The sequence below is a fragment of the Phaethon aethereus genome, assembly GCF_964289735.1.
Source record: "Phaethon aethereus genome assembly, chromosome: 1".
Classification (NCBI taxonomy): Eukaryota; Metazoa; Chordata; class Aves; order Phaethontiformes; family Phaethontidae; genus Phaethon; species Phaethon aethereus.
Genome location: NC_138575.1, coordinates 89,721,890 through 89,738,557, shown reverse-complemented (window position 1 = coordinate 89,738,557; position 16,668 = coordinate 89,721,890). Strand labels below are relative to the sequence as shown.

At 50.1% G+C, this 16,668-nt stretch overlaps 1 protein-coding gene across 1 annotated transcript; it reads right to left on the bottom strand.

The window, feature by feature from the left end:
* Positions 1-1,212: 1,212 nt before the first annotated feature.
* Positions 1,213-11,859, bottom strand: VTCN1 (V-set domain containing T cell activation inhibitor 1; the record flags this gene model as incomplete). Its single annotated transcript, XM_082014211.1, has 5 exons — positions 1,213-1,334; positions 2,031-2,309; positions 5,449-5,796; positions 7,323-7,387; positions 11,828-11,859. 5 exons carry the CDS (start codon positions 11,857-11,859, stop codon positions 1,213-1,215), a joined length of 846 nt encoding a protein of 281 aa, XP_081870337.1.
* Between the last annotated feature and the right edge of the window lie 4,809 nt (positions 11,860-16,668).

Here is a 16,668-nt window from a genome sequence, read left to right as displayed (position 1 = left end):
TTATTAGGACATTCAGAGAATCACAAGACATGAGATGGGCAAATCAAATCTGTTTGGGGGGGAATTAAGATTTGCTTGCTTTTAGTGCTCTGAGTTTGAAGGACCAGTTCTCAGATGTATTGCAGGAAACCCTTTCCCAGTTTGTCTCCGAGCTTCTATCCGTGGGTAGATACTAGGTTACTTCAGACAAGAGAACAGATCTTGTTCCTGTGGTTGGAGTTTTTCCTTTGTTTATGCAACTCTCCTTATCATGTTCCTCGCTCTCTTGCTGAAGCCAAAGCAAGCATCCTGCTGCTGGCATGGGTAAGAAATAATAATACAAGAGAGAAATCAGCTGGTTTCATGTTTGCGCTACCACCTGCTCTGGAACTGGGAGGAGCTCTTAAACATTCTCAGCCCAAGAGGGAGGAAAGCATGAAGCACGTCCTGCCGTCAGGGTAGCTGTGTAACTCTTCTGCACAGAAAGAAAGAGGTGTTCCTTTTAGCTGATTTTCTGTAGCTCTCCACTTCATTGACGGTTTACCTCTAGAGTCTACTGCCCAAAGCCAAAGCTGATGAACACTGAAGGCAGTTGTCCTGTGCTGTGACTGTCTACAGCCCTCCTTATTCCAGGTCTAGGTGGGCTTGCTCAGGCTGGCAGCTCCTTCTAGCCCTGTTCAAGGTATCCCTAGGTACTAGGGCTAGTACTCTTTACTGAAGATACTGCACTGTGCATGGAGTTGTCCGAGTAAAGCAGTGCAAGCAAGGCTTGTAACACAGCAGGCCTCATGGGGAGGGAGAGAAAGAAGTCCACACTGCCTCGAGCCGTGAGCTGTAGCTGAGATTCTGAGGGTATGCGGAGCAGCAAGAATCTATCTTTCAAGTCAGAGAGAAGGGTGAGGAGGGGAGGAAAAGAGAGTTGAGGGGGCGAGTAAGAGATGAGAGTCAATGGTGTAAGAAAAGAATCTCTAAAGTTGCAGAAAGTGGTGGGAGAAGCCAGGAGGGAGCCTGTGAGAGGGACAAGCCATGCGTCCCACCTAAAGCTGGGGATGGGGAAAGGGTGGGTACAGGGGAAAGACATGTCCTCCCAATTCGGGCAGGCTTGAGACAAGTCTGCTGCTGTAACAAAACTCATAAAGAGGGTCTACATATACGAAGCATATATGCTTGAGAGTTTCCCTTTCCAAGCTTACCTCCATGTCCAGCAGTGTTTCTGATTGTTTTATAGAGGCATTATATCAACAGCAGATACAGGGGAAGCAGAAGCATCCAGTGACAGGCTGGAAGGGAGGAGGATGGTGACTCTGTGTTCAAGTTCACCAGCTGCAAGTTTGTCCCCCTTGTAATGCTGAGATCTGTAGCAGAAGAATATAGTGAGAGGCTACCAGAATGGGGAACACAGCAGGGAAGGCAAAGCAAGTGTGTATATTTATTCCTCCCCATTTTTCTGAATGTTGACAAAGATAGACCCTGCCTCTTGTGCTGGAGACTCACTGCAATAAAGCCCTTGCTGTAGAAAAGCTATGACCTTTCTCATGTAGAACAGGAAAAAATATCTAGGCTTTTTGGAAAGTTTGCTTTCCCATGAGTAAGATGGCCTTTTAAATAAAGGGGGTGGGCTGGAATCAAAGATTGTTATTAGTAACAGCCAAAGGGGCCTGTTGGTTTGGTACGCAAAAGGGATCTAAGCTGAACTGGCTGAAGAATGTGTCGAAATTTGGGGGTTTTGGTTGGTTGGTTTGGTTTTGGTTAACATTCAAAGGAATACATTCTTTTGAAGTGTGTCCTTCCTTCTTTCCCCTTCCCTGGCAGTTCTGTCCCCGTGCTAAGGGAGCAATCGTTACCACGAAAAACATCTGAAATAGCAGGACCAAACACGGACCCTTTCCTTCATTCCAGGGACAGAGAGAGAGGGGCTTGGATTAACCACGTATTTCAGTCCCTTCCTTGGCTGACAAGGGTGCTGCAGGAGGCCCCCGACGCACACAGGCGCACTGTTTAAACTCTCTTTTCCCCTGCGCCTCTGGTCTCTGGGTGGTGTTAAACTCTACCTGTCACTTTGATGTTGCCTGTAGCCTTGGCAATGTTGTTTTCAATCACACAGGTGTAGGTGGCATTAGCAGAAACGTTGTGCAGAAAGGAAACCACTTTCAGGGTGATGTTTTCAGCATTCAGCTCGTAGCTGGTGTTGGCAACGTGAGGTAGGTACTCCCCCGCGTCGCTGCAGGCTGTCCAGCGCACGGCGGGTCGAGGGAACCAGCGTGGTGCTTCGCACTGCAATGTGTCCCCGCTGCTGCTCTTCTCCACATGGACCTTGGGGGTGCTGAAGGCTTCCGGAGGAAAAAAGGAGAGAGAGTCAGAAAAAGGCAAATGTCTTGGGAACTGGGCATGAAACACCCAACTGCATCTGCCGGTCAGTCCCAGGTATTTTTAGGGCACTTGCTGCTTAGCGTCGCAGCACCGCATGTAGCCAAACCAAACACAGGCTCAGAGGTCTCTACAGGTTGGGCTCCAGGGATGTGACTACAGGGGGTCTGAAGACTCCTAGGACAAGGCAGTCCAGTTTGACAAGATCTGCTGAGGTCATGGCACAGCTTTAGTGTCTTTAACCAACTCTGCTTAACAATTACAAGCCGGGTCCTGGGCATTCCCCAAGAGCTGCTGGACACCCGGGCTCCCAGAGGAGACTAGGCTCAGGACCTGGCCAGCCTGAGACCGCCTGTGTCTGCCAAACGCCTGGCTTCCGGGAGCAGGAACCACAGCCGGCATGGCTCCGCTCGCTCCTGCTGAAGGTGGGTGGCTGAAAGGAGGCACCTGCTATTCTCGGCAGGGAGAGACAAGCCAAAAACGATTGCTGTTATCAGAGACAGAGGGGGAAGGGGAAGGTGACTCACCTGCTCCACTGACTGAGAATGGAGCCTGACCAACACCTACTGCTTCGCGATGTGACTCTCACGCTAAACAGGGCTGCAGCCAAGGGAAGCTCCATCTGCACCCGCTGGGGCTGAGGGCAGACTAAAGTGTGGCCTGAGCTGCAGGATTTACATCCACATCCCTGAATTAAACAAAACGTTTAAAGCCCATTGCAAACTCAGCTGTGTTTTAAAGCCAAGACCATCTCAAATAAAGCTTTGTTAGCCTTGGTCTCTGTATATTCATCGTATTTCCCATGTGTACAGATGTGAAGAGAAATGAGCTTTTTAGGAGAGCCGAGTTCACTGATTTCAATGGAAATAAAACCTAATGCAGCATTTCACATGTTCTCTCTAATGCCTTTTCTGTGTGGATTACTTTAAACATCGAATCAAGCAACACAAAAGCAGGCAGATTCACAAAGTTTCAAGGAGGGATAAGAGACAAAGTCCCCACGGGACTTAAGCACGCCTCAGACACGAGCCAAAGCCCTCTGGCCTTGCCTTTACCTACCGTAGTCCCAAGCAGTTCTTCCATCCTTGCCATCACAAGATAAAGGGCCTGTGAGCCCAGCACCTTTTTTTTTCACTGCTTGGGAAAGTTCTTCACATGGCAACAGGGCACAAAACATGCTTTCAGTAAGAAATGGGAGACTGTGTGAAACAACACTGGCCAGACATTCCTGCAACACCAACCCCGTTATTGCCTTTCTGTCCCAGGCTGAGTTCCCTGTGAGTGACATGGGGAAGTGGCTGTGTCTCCAAGACATCTGTGTCAAGCTCCTGCCCAGAAGCTGGTGCCCACCTCCTGGTGCTTTGGCTCTGCTGGGCCAAAGGAAGAGACTGGACCTACAGACCTACAGAAAAGCAGCCTGTCTCATTCAAGAGCGCTGCTGGTTACTACTGTCCTGCTATGACTGGCCTGAAGCACAGAGGAACCCCCCATGCTGCCAGTATGGCTGTCCTCACCACATAAGAAGTCACCCATCCTGAAACCGCATTTCCTTGGTTTGGAGAGGTCTGTTGATAGTTTGCTCCTCTCCCAACTTGAGCTGTTGGGCTCAACGGATCAAGAGGTATGCTGGGACCTCAGGGATGCCAGCAAAAGCCATCCAGAGAAACACTAAGACTACCTACCCATGCAGACTCATGTTATCCATATCGTATAGTTGGTGCAACTCACCACAGTTTCATTAGAAAGACTCAGAGGTGACAGAAAAATAGGTGAAACACTGCTGAGTTCAGTGGGAGCATATTGGTTTGTGCCAGCGGTGAAACATGATGGCCAAGCCCAGAGGGTTCAGAATTAAGCACCCACAAGTCAAAATTCATCTGTGTCTGTTTTGAGGCTGACTCATAACAAGGTGAACAATTAACTCTAGCAGATACGTAATAATTCAGATGATAACTGTGATATGGGTGGTTTGTTCCTTTGATAGTAATTTCAAAAAACTGAATACATTAGAAGAAGAGAAAAGAAAATATGAAATAGGCTACAACTTTTACTATGCAGCACTCCTCCTGGCTGGAGATATATCTTAATCCAGAGAGCAAAAGCTATCATTTTTTTCTTTAACAGGTGTAAAATCTGAATCTTTAGAAGATCAATTAGCTACTCCCATTCTTAGGGGCTCTTTGTAGTCAGTTAAGTAGCTGGTAGACTGCATGTGGTAAATAGAAGAAAACTGAGTGAATGCGTTAAAATAATCATCTTCTCTGGAACAAGAAGTCAAACAGCGTCCTGGCCTGTATCAGAAACAGTGTGACCAGCAGGAGCAGGGACGTGATCGTGCCCCTGTACTCGGCACTGGTGAGGCCGCAGCTTGAATACTGTTGTTCAGTTTTGGGCCCCTCACTACAAGAAGGATGCTGAGGTGCTGGAGCGTGTCCAAAGAAGGGCAACGAAGCTGGTGAGGGGTCTGGAGCACAAGTCTTATGAGGAGCGGCTGAGGGAACTGGGGATGTTCAGTCTGGAGAAGAGGAGGCTGAGGGGAGACCTTATCGCTCTCTGCAACTACCTGGAAGGGGGTTGTGGTGAGGTGGGTGTTGATCTCTTCTCCCAAGTAACTAGTGATAGGACAAGAGGAAATGGCCTCAAGTTGCACCAGGGGAGGTTTAGTTTGGATATTAGGAAAAATTTCTTCACCGAGAGAGTGGTCAAACATTGGAACAGGCTGCCCAGGGAGGTGGTGGAGTCATCATCTCTGGAAGCATTCAAAAAACGTGTGGATGTGGCACTTCGGGACATGGTTTAGGGGACATGGTGGTGTTGAGTTAATGGTTGGACTTGATGATCTTGAAGGTCCTTTCCAACCTTAGTGATTCTGTGATTCTGTGATTCTGTGAAGGATATGGAAACAGTGGGTAAGGCCATAAACACCTCTGGAAAAGCCAAAAATACCCCAGTACTACTCAGGGGTGCCAGACTCAACAGTGGCCTGTGAAGGAGTGGGCGCCACTCATGCAGCCTTTAGCATCAGCATAACTGGGGGTATGTCTGACCGAGCCACGTTAGCCTGCGTTTTGCAGCAGTATTTTCTTCCCCATACCCCTACACCTCCCGTCCTGAACCGCAGCACTGCTGCCCCGCTCCCTCTGGCCGTGGTGACGGAGCAGCGGTAGGTGCCGGCATCGGAGAGCTGCACGTCCCTCAGCTCCAGGGAAGCATTGCCGCCCATCACCTGCTCCGCAAACACTGCCGTGCGGCCCTGAAACAATGCGTCTTGATCTTGCAGGTGGTCCTTCCCACCTTTAAACTCATGAACCAGCCCGGCTACTCCCGCCTTGGCCCAACGGATGGCTATGCTACCCATCCGGATGTCGGGCTCGGAAGTGCAGCCCAGGACGCCATGCTGGCCAATGTTCCCTGGAGACGTCAGCGCCGTCACGCTGATGGAGCGTTTTCCTGCAAGGAGAAAGCAAGGTGGCGTGAGAAAGGTGAGGTGGTGAGCGCAGAGAAAAGCCGGACTACCCTGCGGCTGTCATGCACCAATCCCAAGGCTGAACCAGCACCGGCGCATTGCAAGGACACCAGTAGCAGCTACCAGTGCTGCTAGCAGAGGTCAGCTCCCATGGCTTATATACCAAGGTAAAGCACAGGAGCATTTCTTTAGCAGGCAGCGTGCTTCAAAAAGTAGCTCCTCTTATTTGTTTAAGAAGAATTTGCACAGTGTTTTCTTGCTTACTTATATATATCAGGGATTTTTCTCTTTGCAGCTGCCAGAAGAGCATGATTTTTTTGTTTTGTCTTAGTCAGAACCTCCCTTTATGCAATATAAATGTGACTGCAAGGCACAATCCTGGCAGCGAAATAAGAGGCTGCTCTTTCACCCTTACTGGAATCCAAACCGTATTCTTTCATTTAAGAAAAGTCAGCATTTCCCTCCCCTGGGGACACAGATTGCTTCGCAAGTCAAATCCTAACTAGAAAACTTGAGAGTTAGCTCCTTCCCAAAGCCGGGTCCTCTTTCCTGTGCAGCTCTTCCCATAGCATCCTCACTCAGGAGACTGCAAGGAGGCTGCATTTTGGCCAACACCAAAGCAACACACTTTTGTCACCTCTGAGGAAGCAGGGGAATGTGCCCCATCCTGGCAGATGCTGCCCGACTTCGCAATAAATACCATCGTCTCCTCCCACCTCGGAGAAGGAGCACGGTATGTTCAGGACCTTCTGTACGTGGAGGTTTAGGGCTCCACGCCCAAGGAAATGCCAGCTAACACAGCACTACATCTCCAGCAGCACAAGCTGCGCTGCACTTATCGTCGCCTTGCCTCAGCTGGCTTCCCACGGAGCAACAGACGGAGTTGAATGTTTCAGTTGCTAACATGCCAGATATAACTAAAAACAAACAAAAAAAGCCTTAATTTCTGCTGTGAAACCATAGTCCAGGACCGCACTTCCCAGAGCAAAACGGAGCTGCCCCACAGCACCGGGGCTCATGCGCGTACCGCCGCCGCTGCAGCCTGGGGCCAGCCTGCTGACAAGTTTTTATGGAAATTAAGAGCCAACACAGATTTCCTCACTCGGCACTGAGTGCCAAGTGCTGGTGTCTTCTAACCCAACCTGAGCGTGCGTGTATGTGTGTGTGTGTAAACCTCTGCATTATTTGTGTGTGTGTGTGTGTATAAACCTCTGCATTATTTAAAACCTACAAGAGCTCACAGTCTCCAAGGAGAGCACAGCTCCTTGTGGTTTAATGGCATGGGGTGCTATCTTGTTGAGAAAGGACAGACTGAAGTTGCCTGTGCGGTCTTAATTCAGCCACCTGGCACACAAGCGTTATAAAGTGAGCCTTCGTCAAAAGGTCGTAGGCGGCATTTCCACACAAGGTCACACCTCAGCCCATGCACAGGATGGAGACACGGAGGTAGAGGCAGGGCAGAAGTTCATCACCCCACTGGTAACAGCAAGAAGTCTGAGCAGTCACATACCTGAGACACCAAACCCGATGATCAGGGCAATCACCGCAGCCAGGATGATAATGACTGCAGTCATGCTATTCAGGGGAAAAAGAAAAGACAACATTATTGCACAGCCCACCTCCTTCACACCCTGTGCCTACAGTGCACATCTGCAGAGCTGCTGGCAGGAAGGAGGTCAAGGTGTGTAAGCCACAGACATAGAGCAAGGTGGACCGGTGAAGCTTGTGTCCACAGCAGTGATGAACATTCGGATGGGTACTCATCATCAAAGGTGGGGAATCATGTGGCAGGAGGTGAGGAGACCCAGGCTTTGCCTTTGGGAGGAGGCAGCGGGTCCCTGCGGAGGATGCTCCTCTCAGCATCCCCCAGTGCATAAACGAGCCGGTCAGTCCCTGCTGGCACTTGTGAGGGACCAGTTGCCCAGGGAGGTGAGCAGAGCACTGAGACAGGCCCCTGACCCCAGGAGACACCTGGTACAAGCCAGGGAGCTGGCAGGAGGGGGCTGGAAACAGAGTCAAGTTTGTGAGCTGGTCAGATTTGGGGTGCTCCCTGCACAGAGGGAGAAGGGACTGTTGAATGAGGGACTGAGGAGGTGAGGACCACTTGCCAAGCAACACCGGCAGAGCAGCCCTGGCAGAGGAGACGACAGGCAGCATGGCACGGAGCAGCACAGCTCCAGCCTTGCCAAGGGCAACCTATCTCCGGCACAGCCCTGGCCGGGTGCAGGTTCCTGCCGCAGCCAGTGGAGCTGTCACACGTGGTCCTGGGCACTTTTTTATGTGGGCTGGGGGGTTGCGGCAGTGACCTCAGCTCCCCACCAGAGCAAGCCTTGAAGCAGCTCCCCAAAAAAACCCACAGGTACATCCCGGGGCAAGCAGCTCACGTGCTCACGCCCAACAGTCTCACAAGCATGCTGGGCTCAGCCCTGCTCAGGATTGCCCAAGGAGAAGCCCAGGGAGCTGCAGGAGGCCCTCACGGGGCACTTTACCCCATTCCCAAGCCTGGCAGGGCGCTGGAGGGAGCTGCGCTGCAGGAGGCACGGGCACCAACACAGGCCACTTCACACAGCATCTGGGGCTACCAGCCCAGGGCTTTTTTTGCCCTGTGGTACACAGAAACTCCCGAGCTGCTGCTTCCTATCTCATCCCCAGGCAGGACCAGCCTGCGAGATGTCACGGCCCTCTCGCCCACCCAAAAATAGCTGCTCCGCTTCAGCAGCGTTTGCCAGCTTGTAGCACACTCTTTCCCAACACATCGGGCAGCCTCACGCCCAAGAGCTCACCCGTGTCCAGACAACCGCAAACTCCTCTCGCCGTTCATGTGTCCCTGCATCCATTACTTGCACAGTCGTGCCTCAATCACTGCCGATGTCATGATTACAGGGCTGATATGGAGCTCCAGGGAGCTGCGCCATGTGAACCAGCCCCTCCTGCAGGGAGCAGCAGGGACGGGAGAAAGGGAAGATGGGTTGAAAGAGGGGGTGGAGAGGAAGGGAGATGTTGCAGAAGGCTTGCTTGCCTTCCTGCTGTCTCACTTCCATCCTCATCCTTAAAGCCAGTGGAAAGTTGCCTCAGGAAGCCCTGTCTGCACATGCCAGCAGGCTCAGGAGAAGGAATCAGAACTGTGTTTTTCACCACAAGTGTGCGATAAATCCATACAAAGGTTCACATCCGTACCAAGCAATCCCTGCCTAGATGCCCTCAGACCTGAGAGGTGCCACATGTTTTGCTTCCTCTCCACTCTCACCAGCTTTCACTCACGATCAGGGTGGACAGCAGTTCTCCACCTGCCCGCTCGTGGTGCCCAGCAGCTGCGGTCACAGCTGACCCCATATCCTCCAGCCGTGGGCACTGGGGAGCTGGGGACCCATCACTAGCCACCACCTCCTCTGGGGGGCCTGTGGAATGGGGACTTCGTTTGTTGGCTCATGTAGATCCTGCAGCGTGACAGCTCCCAGCAAAGACTTGTCATGTCCCACAGGGCTCAACCCCACTCAGGGTCTCAGCGTCTCGGCCAACACTCACCATGGGACAATCCTATGCTGGGGCAGATACCAAGCCTTTTGCATATGCTGAATAACATCCACCTCCTCGAGGAGCTCCACCAATTTCTACAGAGCTGATCCCAGAGAAAGATAGTTGCTATAAACTCAGACGGGTTGCCATGACTAGCCTCAGCTCTCACATGCGGGAAGCAAGCAGCAGCTGCGCCGTGCTGTCACACAGCAGGTGTGACTCACCTTCATCCCTCTCGATCAAAATTCTCCTCCCCAAGAGTGGGCAGGGAAGAAGTTGCTGGGAGCTGAGCGATGCTGCCTGTGGGTTACAGGGGATTTCATTGGTAAATGCCGGAGGGGGTATGGCAGGGGACAAGCAGCCAGGTCGCCCTTCCTATGCAGTCCCTGAACGCTTTAGGTGCCACCACACTTGCCTCCAGTCCTCAAAAGGACCCTCTGGCCTGAAGACCACCTCTGCCGTAGCACTCTGCTGGGCAAAACCATCCTCAGCTCGCTCACAGACAAACACAAACCAGCACAAATGGGCCAGTACCGACGTTTTGTCCCCCGCTGGCACCACCTGCCCCCATAACTGCAAAGCCTTGATAGCTTTGCATCCAGAGAGGTGTTTTCTACCCCTGGTTCAAGGCAGCAGCAGGGCTGATGGAAAAAGCCGCTCGTCTGTTACAAAGAGGGGTGGCAATTTTAGGTACACGGATGCTGCTGCCCACTTTAACACCCCTTACCAGGGACAAGGGGAAATCAGGGCCTTTGGAGTTTCCTCCACAGAAACTAGGAGATCCAAGAATCACAAGGGTTTTAAATGTATTTGCCCGCGAGCCCCCCATGCATACTGAGTAGATCTGGAGTGCAGGGAGAACAAGCGGAAGCTGGCAACCTGGCCGCACACTGACAGTAGCTGTGTTTTGCAACAGTCCAGTCGAGCAGTTCAAGCAAAAAGCAATTTTCTGTGCGTCAGCACTGCTGATACTTCCAGCATCTCAGAGGCATGGAAACAGGGTGACGCAGACAGCTGGGACCGCACAAGTCGAAGCCCTCGGTTCGGGGCGGCGCTTTGGCAGCCCGTGGGATGCCGCTCCATGCTCCCTGCCCTCTTTTGCCCAGTCCCGTTCCTGATCAGCCAAATAGGGTTTTGCCCGCAGCTCTGGGCAGCCTGAACGCTGCGAGCACAGCCCTGGGAACAGAGAGAGCTCACAGCCCTGCCGTGACAGATTCTCCTGAGCTCTAGCTCCGTGCAGAGTCAGCTTTCCCTTGGGAACGGGTTTAGAGGTGTGAGGATTTAAAAAAAAACGGAAGATTAAGAGATTGAAGGTCCCTGCCATCCTCCTTATGTCAGAGATTACTGTGGAAAAGAAATAACATGGCAGGGGTCACCCAAAAGGAAGAGTTTTCCATTCCAGTGGCTATTTACACCGTGCTACATTACGTCTACTGGTGATCTCAGTTTTGTTGGTGAAAAGGTGCAGATAATATGACTATTTAATTCTTCTTGATGCTCCATGTGAGAAAGATGGAGCACGGCTCAATGCATGAGAGAGTCTTATTTGTTCACACATGGACTATCCTTCTCCCTGCTGCTGTTCAGCTCAGGTGGGACAGATACTCATAACAGCTGAAACTCTTTTTGACAGAATAAACACAAGCAGGGATATCTCACACACCTCACTGGAGCCCCTGCCTCCATTCAGCCTGGAAAAGCCCACACCTGGGATAAAGAGACACGGCTTATTGGTGGCTCTGTTCAAGCAGTCAGGCTTAGATGCAAGCTCAGTCCACATTCATCAGAGGCTGAAGCAAGTTTGCCAACTAGTTTAGCCATCTGGTGGAGGTTATTTTCAACTTATCAGGAGAAAAGGGTATGAGGTAGATATTTTTACAGCCTTCCACAGGATACCTCTTTTTCTGAGTGTAGTTCACCAGGACTTGGTCAATAGCTTCAAAGGAAATGGGCTCATTGAAACAAGAGGCACAAACCAGCTTGCACATCTTCCCAGCTCTTACCCCTGACCCTCACAGCAAGGAAACTTGCTGTAGGACAGCTTCTGCCTTTTTCCCCACAGCACGCTGATGTGATGAAAACATAAGCTACTGTCTGAGGGCCAGTAGAAGGAACGCAGAGCCCTCCTCAAGCCATTGATAACCCAACCTACAACAGCAGAAACACAGAGTCTTTCTCAAGCCATTGATACCCTGACCTACCACAGCATTCAAACCTGAGGTAGTGTATTGCAGCGATGCACAGTTTCTAGGACACACATCTCCATCCAGGCTACAGTCAATGGCCTGCACGTGGGTGTCTGACAGCTACATGGCCTTAATGATTGTATAAAAGAAGCTGTACAGGTATTTAAGTAGCTTGGGTGAGTGCAGTAGAGTGAAGCTGCAAAGAACTGCTGTCTTGAAAGCTCCTGGCAGCAGGGTGATACAGCTGAGGAGTCTGGAAAATGCAATTCCCTCCCTCCTCTCTCTTCCGAAGCAGATGCAGATAATACCATACCTCCAGAAAATGACCTGGCCTTGGGATGCCATGGTCACAGCACCTATGAAGACAAGCCAAACACCAGGTGCCCGAAGGTCCCACACTGTTCAGCACAGCCCCTGTCCTTCGCATGATATATTCTCCCTGGCTGTCCTGCTTAAATAACTGGAGCAGAGGAGCAGTGAGCCCAAGCAGTGAACTCTCAGGAATGAGGAAGCAGTGAGCATCTCAGCTCCCCCCACTAGGACAGTCAAAAGCAGGGAGGCCTGGTTAGTCAGTGGGGCAATAGGAGAAGCTTCCTACACCACCCATTAAAGAAACATGTCTGATTTAAAACAAAAAAATAACACAGCTCATGGTTTGGTAGCCAGCTAATCCTGGGGTCAAGTACAGCAGTCTCCCATGTAAATCCACAGCTCACCCATTGCTGGTGGGTTGCGTTATATCCAGGACTAGCTTAGGTCTCCTTGCTAAAATCTCCAGTCATGCTGTTGGCACTAGGCAGAGAGGTCCCACCTGGCCCCATCCGCAATGTGCATCTTCCCCTGCCTTTCTGTGCTGTGCTAAGAAGCTCCTCCAGGCTCAGCAGTGCCATCAAAGCCACATAGGTTCAGCAGCGGCCTCTTTTCTGAGTGCTGTTTTCTTCCACTGAACTCCCCAGACCAAACTACTTCTCCCCCAGACCAGCTGCTCCTGCTCTCAGATCTGCCATTACGGTGGACATCAGATCATGTAATGGAAGGAAACTGGCACAGAAACAGGAAACTGCAACTCTTTCCCTCTGTGCTTGGTCTCACTCGAGGCTGGGGGCAGAACAAGTAGCTCTTGGGCATAAGAGGTTGAGAAGGGCAGAGAGATTGTGAAAGAGCAGAAAAGGGAAGCCAGCTTGCACCACTGCATTCAGTTTCCTGAAGGGGAACCTGTGTATCCCGTCATCTACTTCTGGACTGCGTTCCAGAGAGGATGGGGAAAGGGGAATTTTTGACAGTCCATAGCCATGTCCAGAAAGTTTGGATGGTTAGTAGGATGCCCAGAAAAACTGTGAACAGTCCAGCACCTAACAAAAAACAAATTACTTTATCTGCAACAACCAGAGTTTAAAATCAAGACCAATTAATACTGGTCAGTGACCTTCAAACTAGCTGCAAAGGCTGAGTAGGGTTCAGGAGGGCTTACAGTGCCCTTACAGTAGCCTTCTAACTGCGCATCTGTGAGATTTCAGAAGTGTGCACTTAGTCTTCTGGACCACACTTCAACTCCAAAAGAGCCTGTTCACCTCTACAAGGGATGAACATAGTCAGATGTGGTGCATGAGAGATAAGAGACTTTTCTAGACAGCAGAGAGGGGGCTGGAAAGGACTGCGGCTCTTATACAGGCATCCAAGTCAGCAAACTATATTCCAAGGCATTTAGCATCCAGGACTCACCACGTCCGGCCTCCTGATGCCAGGATGAAGTTACATGTCACAGCTTGTGTTGAGCCTCCTCTCACATCCCACCACTTTACACTAATGAGAGCACAGATCTGAACCTCCACTAAGCCTAGTCACCTGTTAGGAAACAAAGTAAAATTAGATAGCAAATTGTTTCCTGACAGGTTAGGGAGTTGAATTGGCTCCCCATGTGGTCAGAGGAGACACACCTAGTGATACTGCTGGTGGGGCAGGACTGCATGGCCTGCAGCAAGGACAGAGGAGCCAGTGTAGGACCTTCTCCTTTCAAGACTGACTAGCCATTGGGTTTACTCAGCTGTTCATGTGCTACTTCAATGTGAATGCTTGACTGCAAAGCTAATCACTCTCCAGGTAGAGGAGCCACCTGAATGCCCTACACAAGGCCTGTGGCAGAGGTGTGAGCAGGACCTTCTAATGCTCCAATCTTGCCTGTTACTGAAAGCACATCCTTCAACCTATGGCCTCTGAATGAAACCAAGGAGTGGAAATCTTTCACCAAATCATTACTGTCACTCTTCGGTTGTTGCAATAGTTTAAACTTATAAAGCAGATTTTATATGCTTTTCACTTCCCTTCTACTTTAGCATGGTATAGCCCTTTTTAATCTGAAAAAAAGAAATCTGACTTATTTTGTAGTATTCTACTGATTACTAAACATGTTGTAATTTAACAGAGCATTACTGGAAGCTAAGAATAGCTCTAGGCTATAGTGGCGTGGTGGGAAAATCACATTAAAAAATATTCTGTTGCCCTCCGTGACACCTGATTTACGGCTGCCTTTGGTGCAGTGTGCAAACAAGGTGTCCCCTTTCAGCACCAGTTAACTCTGGGTCATAGCCACAGCACACCTCACCACACAGTCAGCTATTGGGTTACTTCCATTTTGGACAAACAGGTCTGTTTCTCAGGCACAGGCAGCCCTGGTAGGACCAGGGCAAGTCCCACTCAGTAGGGCAACACCACATTAAGTACTGAGCAGCTCATGCTGGAGCCTACCCCTCTCTGTATGTTTATGCTGTAAAAAACAAGAGGTATTCAGAATATTGCTCAAAGAAATCAAGGATTTGTGACCACATGGTCTCCCCAGCGCTTACCACTTCTGAATCTATTGGCGAAATCCAACCAAATGTGCCAGCAGGATCTGGTCCCACAGAGTCTGTGAAAGCTGGTGAGCACCTGGGGAAGAGATGCATCAGCTGCCTTGACTGAGGGGAAGGCAACAGCAGGCAGAAAGCATTACCAGTTTTGCTGGGCCCACCAGCCCATGCCCTACAGCTGGCCACAGCACATGCTGCCTCTTTGCCTGCATGAGGGAACAGTGAGGGCAGGAAGGACTGAAGGTGGGTCAGGGCCCTAGAAGATGTTCAGTGGTCTGGGGGACACACAAGCACAAGAACCAGGCTGCAGTCGCTCTGCCCTTCGTGATAAAACTTGTTTCTTCACAAATAATAATTCTGTCAGAAGAGTTCCCTTACAGGAAGTCCATGCCTTATTTCAACATCAGTGGAAAGCTGAAGGAGCAATCAGCAAAGGAGGACAACCAGGAGAAGATGGAGTTGTGGTAAGCTAACAAGCAGCCAAGTTTGATGGAGCGCTCATGAGAGGTGGAGGCAGCCAGCAAACTGAAAAAAAGATGAAAGCTATCCTTAGGATTTAGCCAAAAATGTTGGACACTTTCCCAGCCTTGTGCTCCCACATCTGTAACAATGGTGTCAAGAAAGTGCTTGAGAAGTACTGGAGATGGGAACACTAATGGTCTCACCCTGAAGGCTGGAAGGAGTAGAGCCTTTTCAGCTCTACCTGTCCTTGGCCTTGCCTGCCCTTGAAGGGAAGCTGGAAACAGCAGCGCTCAGAACAAGCCTTCAGCTCTCAAAACAGGAAGGTGGTGAGCCACCCTTGGCTGGAAATAGGCAAATCCCCCTACGCTGCCTGTGGGCCACTGCCAGGGTCTGTCTTGACACAGCACCCTGGATGGTCAGTGTGCCCTTGTGAATCACCTCCTGCCGTGGGAGGGCCAAGAAAGCCCTGTGACATTCTGGGGACAAACTAGACACTCATGCACAGAGCTACAAGCACAGCCATGTCACCAGTGTGGCTTGTCTTCTCTGAGAAGGGAGAAACACCCTTGCATATCTGACTCTAGAGGCACCCTACGTGGAGTCCACCAGGCTGCAGGACCCCTTCCATGTCTTCCACAGTCTTTTGTTCTTGCTGTGTTTTTCCTTCCAGCTACAGTCCATTTTCTCTATTTAGGGAGTAAGTCCTCCTCCTCTTGCCTCCCAGATCCCCTCCTCATTTTCACACCTGTCCCCTTTTTTTTTTTTCCAAAAAACTTTGGAGACAGGCAATTTTATCAGCAAGAACTTTTGCCCTGGGAAAAATACCAATATTTACTGGTGCAGTTCTGTCAGCACTACATGTACATCTGTCTTGAAAATACCTTTGTTATCTCAAGGACTAGCCGGTCAGAAATAACATCAGGTAGCCCAGCAGACTAAGTACAGCTCCTTGGTACAGTGTACCAAGGTGTACAGTCCACCACCTGCCCAAGGCTGACTACCAGCAGAGCACTGGAAAGCCATTCCTGGGAATGACTGTTGGAGTCCAATGTGAGACTCCAGCAGATCAGTAAGACATATTCATTTGGCAAAATATTTTGAGTAATGAACACTGAGGGCAAAGTCTGTGTGCAAATAATGGGAAGACACTTGCACTTAACCGCCACAAAGTCACTAAGGTCATTAAATGTCTTTTCTGCACATGATCCTTCAAGCCATCCTCATGCACATCCTCTTTGACCAAACACAGAGTGGTAGCTGATCAATACTTTATAATCCCTGGGACTGACTGAGCCTTCAAGCCTACCAAAAAAAAAAAAAAAAAAAAAAAAAAAAAATCAATACAAGGGCCTCACCCTGGCAGGATTAGTACCCCACGGTGTCCAAAAACGGCTCTCCCCATGTCAAATGTAGAGCTCAGCCCAAGCTGACTGCAGTTCCCTGTAGGGTTTATATGTTCTCACAAACAGCTTCTTGGAAAATGTCAGCAACAGGGTGTGTAAGAGATGCCTGACACAAAGAGAAAATGCATTCCTCTGTCTGAGAGGACTAAGATGTTTTTAGACTGAAATTATGTGCCTAGAAGGTAGTGCTGTCCTTATGCATTCCCTCTGCAACACAGCATGGAAGCTCTGCGTAAAAACAGTGTAGGTGTGGGGGGTGGGAGGCAAGAAAGACAGAAAATGAGACATTTTATTTTACATCACATTCTGTACTGAGCACTGACTCTGCACATAGCAGGACAAGAATGAGTTACTGTTTCTTCTAGGAAAGGTTAACTCAAATTAAACTTTAACTTTGAAATTTCAGAGTCAGCAACTTAGAGACTTCAATTGCCTAACTTGGA